This window comes from Octopus bimaculoides, chromosome 18 (assembly GCF_001194135.2).
Source record: "Octopus bimaculoides isolate UCB-OBI-ISO-001 chromosome 18, ASM119413v2, whole genome shotgun sequence".
NCBI lineage: Eukaryota > Metazoa > Mollusca > Cephalopoda > Octopoda > Octopodidae > Octopus > Octopus bimaculoides.
The window spans coordinates 16,382,447-16,390,590 of record NC_068998.1 but is presented as its reverse complement, the minus strand read 5'-3'; the positions used below and the strand labels follow the sequence as shown (position 1 = coordinate 16,390,590).

The 8,144-nt window shown below is 37.5% G+C and overlaps 1 protein-coding gene across 1 annotated transcript in view; it reads left to right on the top strand.

Moving 5' to 3' along the window:
- The window catches only part of LOC106871188 (coiled-coil domain-containing protein 177), a 56,875-nt gene extending 49,192 nt beyond the window's left edge, over positions 1-7,683 (top strand). Inside the window, exons 12-16 of the mRNA XM_014917524.2 lie at positions 1,335-1,408; positions 3,967-4,074; positions 4,993-5,095; positions 5,584-5,684; positions 7,542-7,683. Coding sequence (XP_014773010.1) covers positions 1,335-1,408; positions 3,967-4,074; positions 4,993-5,095; positions 5,584-5,684; positions 7,542-7,683 — 528 coding nt within the window. The remainder of the gene's footprint in view (positions 1-1,334; positions 1,409-3,966; positions 4,075-4,992; positions 5,096-5,583; positions 5,685-7,541) is intronic.
- Positions 7,684-8,144: the final 461 nt, after the last annotated feature.

Genomic DNA, 8,144 nt, shown 5'->3' with positions numbered 1-8,144 from the left:
TGTGTCTTTGAGTGTGTGTGTCTTTGAGTGTGTGTGTCTTTGAGTGTGTGTGTCTTTGAGTGTTTGTGTGTGTGTGTGTGTGTGTGTGTGTGTGTCCCACCTCCATTTGACTACTACTACTGTTGGTTTGTTTATGTCCCTGTATCTTAGCAGTTAAGCAAAAATGACTGATAGAATACGTGCAAGACTTTTTAAAAATAAGTATCCTGCTATGCATCACATATGACAGAGTAATCTGAATGCTAAAGTGTTAAGGTGATGAGCTGGCAGAATGGTTAGCATGTTGGGCAAGATGCTTAGAACAGACTAGTGTTCCATTCAAAAGGAACGTTATGATCACAGTCACTTATATACCATAGGCACTGTGTAACTGACTTTATGTGTCCAAGGGCTCAAGTAAAAACAAAAAAATATTTGTTTAGTTCATAGATTAATCCAGAGGTACAAAAGGGGGGGCTTGTCAATGTTCCCAACTCTTTTGTAGGGTTTATGTATTTGTTTTGCAAGTTTCCTGATGTGAAATTGTGTTTTGAAACAAATATGGATGTGGGGGTGGTTGAAAAGACTAAAGCTCACCTAACAGAACTTTGGACAATCCTTAGGGAGGAGCTCTGGTGCCAACAAAAGCAGTAAGCCACAGAAGGAGATGAAAGGAGAAGATGAGGAAGAGAGGTGTATTTGTGGCTAACTTCTGTTGATGAAGTAGCTCCTCAGTCAGAAGAGGATTGGTCAATTGACTTGTTCCAAGGATACCATTAAGGAGCACCACATGAATGTTTACAGCAAATTGTGAGAGAAGCTAACCACTAGGCTCATGTCTGACAGTGTACTGAGAACCTTTTTCATGGTACAGAACTGGCAAGATTGCTTTGCAACTCACAAGACTAAAGATACTAAAGAGGGACCAAACAACTGAAAGAAGAACAAGAGAGAGAGAGAGAGAGAAAGAGAGAAGGATGATTTTAGGCAAGCTAAGGAGACACACACACACATACACACACACACGCTCTCTCTCTCTCTCTCTCTTTCTCTCTCTCACATACATGCACACACATACACTCATATGTACAGGGTGTCCACAAAGTTTGGGTGCGTGGAGTAAATAAAATCAATACATAAACAATTAAATATAACAAATAATAATTTCTTAAAGTATGCGTTAATCCCAATGTGAGTACATGGAGTAAATAAAATCATAGCATAAGCAATTAAATATAAGAAATAATAATTTCTTAAAGTATGTGTTAATCCCAATGTACCCAAACTTTGTGGACACCCTGTATATGGGTTCCAGCCTGTCTACATAAATAATCACTAATTCTACTTATTTACAGAAAATTAAGAAAATCAACACCGAACGTTTTAATAAGTATAAAACACAAAAAGAGTTTTTAAATACACAGGAAAGGTTTGTGATAATTTTTCTTCTTTTATATTTTTAATTCTAAAAGCAACATGGTTTGATAGAACCAGTAGAGAGTTGGAGGAAATACTTTTCAGATTTCCTTTCTTTTTTAACCCCTTTGCTCCCTATGGAGCATAGGTCATTGATGGCATTTTTCCACTGTTTTTGAATCTGGGCTGTTTATTTTTTTTACTTCTCTCCAGTTGGATCCCTACTTTTTCAACTCTGTCACAGTATCCCCCCACCCACTTCAGTAATGTTTACAGTTCCCCCTTTTCTACCTGTCATCATCACTGTTTTAGCATTTACTTTTCCATATTTGTTTGGATTAGATGGAATTTATTAAGGCAGATTGCAAGGTCTTTCATACTGAACAGGTCAAATTGTTAGATGCCAAACAGATATGAACCACCTCTTCCCAAAGGTAAAAACAAGCTTGCATATGGCCAGTATACCTACCAAGAAAAAAACAAAATTTACAGAAGCATCAATGACAATTCAAAACCAACAACAGAGAGAAGAAAGTATAGGTCAAATTTAGTTGTCACTAATTGTGACTGTAAGTGCTTGGTCATCTTAGAAACACCTAGTTTAGAATAGAGGCAGCTGATGAAGGAAAAGTTCCATAAGTGGCTCGTCTGTTTTCCTATGTGTTCGTTCTGTTGTCCGTAAAAAAAAAAGTCTGTTTTTTGTGCTTTGCTTATGTTCCCATTCCTTTTCTGACGTCCTGTACCCGGATATGCATCTATATATACATGTAGATGTAGGTATGTACATATATGTATGTATACAGGCATATGCTCATATATCATTTGTATTATATATATATATATATATATATATATATATTGACAGAGGGAATTAGCTGTTCCATAGAAGTGATAGAGGCAGTTGACAATTTCCATTAAGATGAAACAGTGCAGTCCAGTGATCTAGTTTTGCTTTGCTCATGGGGCAGTTATCTACCCTGTCAGTATAGATCAATGTGCTTTTTTGCAGCTATAAATTGTTTAATTGTTATTTCTAGCAATATATGTACTTGTAGCAGATGCAGTCACAATTAGCGATGACTAAGTTTTGCCTATGTGGTTTATATTGCACCTAGCTGCCCATATTAATTTCATACAATGCAATTTAGCATTTTGCTAATACATATAGCTATTCCATGGGAATGATGGAGGCACACTGTTGACAATTCCCATTAGGATAAAATTGTGCAGACACAGGCATGGCTGTGTGGTGAATGGATTTGGTAGACAGAAACTGAAAGAAGGCGGCGAGCTGGCAGAAACGTTAGCATGCCAGGCGAAATGCTTAGCAGTATTTTGTCTGCCATTACGTTCTGAGTTCAAATTCCGCCGAGGTCGACTTTGCCTTTCATCCTTTCGGGGTCGATAAATTAAGTGCCAGTTACGCAGTGGGGTCGATGTAATCGACTTAATCCCTTTGTCTGTCCTTGTTTGTCCCCTCTATGTTTAGCCCCTTGTGGGCAATAAAGAAATAAGAAACTGAATGAAGCCCATTGTATATGTATGTATGTATGTACGCACGCACACACACACACACACAATATATGTAAATGTGTATGTGTGTATATTTGTTTCTCCTTGTCTTGACATCACGTGATAGTTGTAAATGGGGCAGTTATCTACCGTCACTATATAAACTGACAGGGTAGATAAATGTGCTTTTCTGCAGTTACAAGTGCTTTAACTACTATTTTTTGCAATATATGTGTTTGTAGCACATTTAGTTACTACACCCCCCCCCCACACACACACACAATATATGTAAATGTGTTTGAGTATGTGTATATTCATTTCTCCTTGTCTTGACATCACATGATAGTTGTAAATGAGTGCCGCTGTCATACAAGTGGATCCATTTCAATCCATAATTTTCTGAGAGAACATTTTTTCAAGTTATGTCCCAAAACACTAGTTTTATAAGGGAATGATAACTTATTTTGCTGAATCTTTCACGGACAGTGAAATCCAGTACAAATATGGTTAGAAAAGAGTTAATTATACTCAGTGAAACAAGAATTAGAGGAACCTGATGATGGTTTGTGTTAGCAAATAATTAGTGGGAAAAATTTCACACAAGTCGAATACATAAGTATGTAATGAGAGAGAGGAGATATCTTAGGTTCTAGTCAAGCCTCTTTCTGAAGGAAATCCTTAACTGAAATATCAGATTTCTTTTTGTCAGCTTATTAACTTCTTCCAGTTTGAACTGAGAATTTTTTATATTTAATACTGACAATTTCTAAAAAGAATGAAATAGTTGTTCACATGATTACCAAAGACTAGATAGTTTAAGAACTTTGTAATGAGTAAGCAAAAAAACATTGAATATGTATATTCTATGCATCTTCCATATTTCATAATTTCAGATTCATACTTCTAATTCTATCACATATCATGAAGAAATGATTATCTCCCTTGTACAAAAAGTATGCTAGGAGACTCCATGTGTATACATACTTAAATTATACTTAATTACATTCCAGCTTGCTTACTGATTTATATTATATTTATGAACTTTCTGTTCGGTTTCAGGGATGTTTGTGAGAGTCTATCTCAAGTCCTTGCACAACAACAGGGACAAGTGATGGGCAATTTGGATAAACTTAACAGTGAACGTGTTGCTTTGCAAAAATATAAACGGTAAAGTGAAGAAGAAACAATAGCATTGTGTGTGCTTTGTTTTTTTTCTTTTTTATTACAAGCAAAATATCTCTGGCAGTTATGGTGATGATAATAAGGATAGTGGTAGGGGTGGTATTGTTTAACCCCTGGTCAATCCTAATAGACCAGACCTTTGATCAAAGCTGTTTCAACCATCACTCAGCTTTTTAATATTTTTCCAGGCACAGCCACGGCTGTGAGGTGAATGGATTTGGTAGACAGAAACTGAAAGAAGACATTTGTATTCATATTTGTATGTATGTATGTATGTATGTATGTATGTATGCATGTATGCATGTATGTATGTATGTATGTATGTGTGCATGTATGCATGTATGCATGTATGCATGTATCTGTGTATGTATGTATGTATGTAGACACACACACAATATTCTTAACTCTAAACCTTTCAAAAACAAGGGTTCTGAAAAGTAGTAAGAAGTTTCCTTCTTAACCACATGATTCTAGGTTCAGTCCCACTGTGTGGCACCTCGAGCAAGTGCTTTCTACAATAGCCTCAGGCCAACCAAAGCCTTGTGGGTGCATTCGGTAAACAGAAACTAAACGAAGCCCATTATATGTATATGTATGTGTGTGTGTGTGTTTGTCCCCCATCTCTGCTTAACAACTCGTGTTGGTGTGTTTACATCCCTGTAACTTAGTGGTTCAGCAAAAAGAGAGCAATATAATTAGTACCAAGTTTTAAAAAGTAAAAGAATAAGTACTGGGGTTGATTTACTTTACTAAAATTCTTCAAGGTGGTGCCCCAGCATGGCCACAGTCTAATGACTGAAATAAGTAAAGAATTATTTTTTCATAAATCACTTTAACTTATGATTTTTTTTCTCTCCTTCAGATTGTAAAACAGAATCTTCCTCTTATTTCCGTCTGTTTCAGAAAAATCTTTGATAAGAGACTTGAAAGAAGCCGAAATCTCAAACACCAAGGAGAGAAGGAAAAGTGTTGTGGCAGAAAGGGAGTGGAAGAACTTACTGAAGAGGTATTACTTTTGCTGTTTTTGTCAAAGGTGTTGTTATAGGCCATGATCAAAGACATTCCAGCTGTCATCATCATCATCATCATCATCGTTTAACGTCCGCTTTCCATGCTAGCATGGGTTGGACGATTTGACTGAGGACTGGTGAAACCAGATGGCTGCACCAGGCTCCAAATCTGATTTGGCAGAGTTTCTACAGCTGGATGCCCTTCCTAACCCCAACCACTCCGAGAGTGTAGTGGGTGCTTTTACGTGCCACCGGCACGAAGGCCAGTCAGGAGGTACTGGCAACGGCCATGCTCGAAATGGTGTATTTTATGTGCCACCCGCACAAGAGCCAGTCATCAGCAAGATTGGTATCACATATAACATAGTTCAAGGCATTATATTTCTCAATTCAATGCCTTTTTGTGATGCAACTTTCCTTAATGCATTCTTGAATTCTCAGGACTGATCTTTATTTTGCCATTTTATTCATCTTTCTTACACAGCAAAAAGTCCAGACACACACCTGCTCAGCTAGCATGAAAGCCCAGAAGGCACGTGAGGATCGATTACACCGAGAAATTAGTCATGCTTCAAATATGAAGAGGTAAGTTTGGTGACAATGAGCAGTGCTGCGTTAGGGTAAGCTTTCTGTTAGATTGATTCAGTGATAATTCAGAGTAGGTTCCTCGTTTTATTGTTATTCAACATTTTCTGTTTTTGATGTTAGGAATCAGTAGGAATGTCTCAACATATGTTTCTACTCCCCCACCTCTGTCTTGAAGACTATAAGACTTATTGCTTGTTCATGGCTACTTTAGATCAGTGGTTCTCAACTGCTTTTTGTCCATGGATTTCCTTTGATTCTTATTTCACTCTACTGGACCCCCATAACTATTTGATGTTTTAAAAAATCCTATTATATTTTTTCCATGTCTATGTGGTAAGAAGTTAACTTCTCAACCACATGGTTCTGGGCTCAGTCCCACTGCATGGCACCTTGGGAAAGTGTCTTCTGCTATGACCTTGGGCCAACCAAAACCTTGTGTGTGGATATGGTAGATGGAAACTGAAAGAAATCCATCACATATATATATATATCACATGTGTATTATATGATTCCTTGATACTGCGTAGACTAAGATCCCCATTGACAGGCCACTTGTATTTATAGGGTATTAAACACTTTCGGTATGCAAATTAAGAACTCCTTCATAGAGTAACTGCTGCATTTGTTGAGTATATAAACAATTTGGCTGCTTGTTTCTCTGGAGACTGTCAGAATGTTGTAGATGCCTCTGATGAGAACCCAATAAGGTTGCTCATCATTTTTTTCAGTCTGCGGAGAAATGGCTAAAATTTTCCTTGTTTATAATTGTACCATATGTTACATATATATTTATATATATCTGTGTGTGTGTTTGTATTTGTACCCCCTCCCACCACTTGACAACCAGTGATGGTTTGTTTACATCCACATAACCTAGTGGTTTAGAAAAAAGAGACTGACAGAATATAAGTATCAGACTTAAAAATAAGTACTAGAGTCAATTCATTCGACAAAAATTTCTTCAAGGCAGTGCCCCAGCATGGCTGCAGTCTAAAGACTGAAGCATGTAAGAGATAAAAGGAAGATATTATTAGGAAATATGTAAAGAAATTGTTAAAATATTTTGTGCATTGTGGAAATTTAGCCAGTTTATTGCACCTAAATTTTAACAACAAAATCTTATAAGGAACCTCAAGGGTCATATGGGTGCTGGTTGAGAACCTAAGGTCAAGTTGTAGCAGTAAATCTGTTGTTTATCCTCTGGTCTTAGTCTTCTGTTATAATAATTCCATTCACATCTAATATGCATTATAAAAATATAACTCAGTTGAGAAATCCTGGTGACCTCCCTAGTACTGCTACCATGAAAAATGTTTCAAGAACATTCTGTAAAGTGGTTGGCCTTAGGAAGCTGTAGAAACCATGCCAAAGCAGGCATTGGAGCTTAGAGTATTTCTCTGGATCATTGGCTCATGTTGAACCGTACAACTCATGCCTGCATGGAAAAAGAGACATTAAATGATGATAGTGATGATGAGGAGGAGGATGGTGAAATCAGCCTTTGTACTTGTTACCTTGTGTGTGTGTGTGAACCCTGGTAATATTTGAGTTTAGAACTAAAATGGTGAGCAGGCAGAATTGTCAGCATACAGGACAAAATGCTTAGTGGTATTTTGCTATTTGAAGTAAGTCAATGATTACTTGAATTCTCTTTTGTTGGTTAGCACCTTCTGTCCTCCCCTTTTTATGATGGTAGGATGAAAGGAAAAGGAGTCTTGGATTCTATTTCTAGCAGGCTGAGAAATCACTTAGACGGGACACTCATTTGCAAGATGTGTCCAAGGATTGTATTATCCTCACTCATCTAATTAAAGACTCACTACTTATGATGCAATATCCATATCTTTATTTCAGGATCAACAGATATCTTGAGTTGTGGAAAGAGAAGACAGTAGAACATCTGAGTGAGAAAGAAAAGCGGTTGGAAGAAATACAGGCTGCCAGGGAGCAGCAAATGAATGAGGTGAATTTTCTAGTCAGATGGATTGCACTATGACTGTCTGTTGATCTGAACACCTGTATGCTTGTCTGCCTATCTGTATACTTGTCCATCTGTCTGTCTGTCCGTCCATCCACTGTCTTATCTGCCTGCCTGTCTTTTTCCATTTTTACTTGTTTTAGTCATTGGACTATGGTCATGCTGGGGCATTGCCTCGAAGAATTTTAGTTAAGCAAATGGACAAATGTTTATTCTTTCTTTAAAGTCTGGTACTTATGCTATTGGTCGCTTTTGCCAAATTGTCAAGTTGCTGGGATGTAAACAAAGCAATAGCGGTTGTGAAGCAGTTGGGGAGTTAAACACAAACACTCACATGCATACACACTCACACGTGTGCATATACATAGACACACACACACACACATCCAACCAGCTTCCACATAGTTTCTAATCTACCAAATTCATTCACTAGGCGTGGGTCAGCCAGAAGCTGCAGCAGATGACACTTGCCCAAGGTG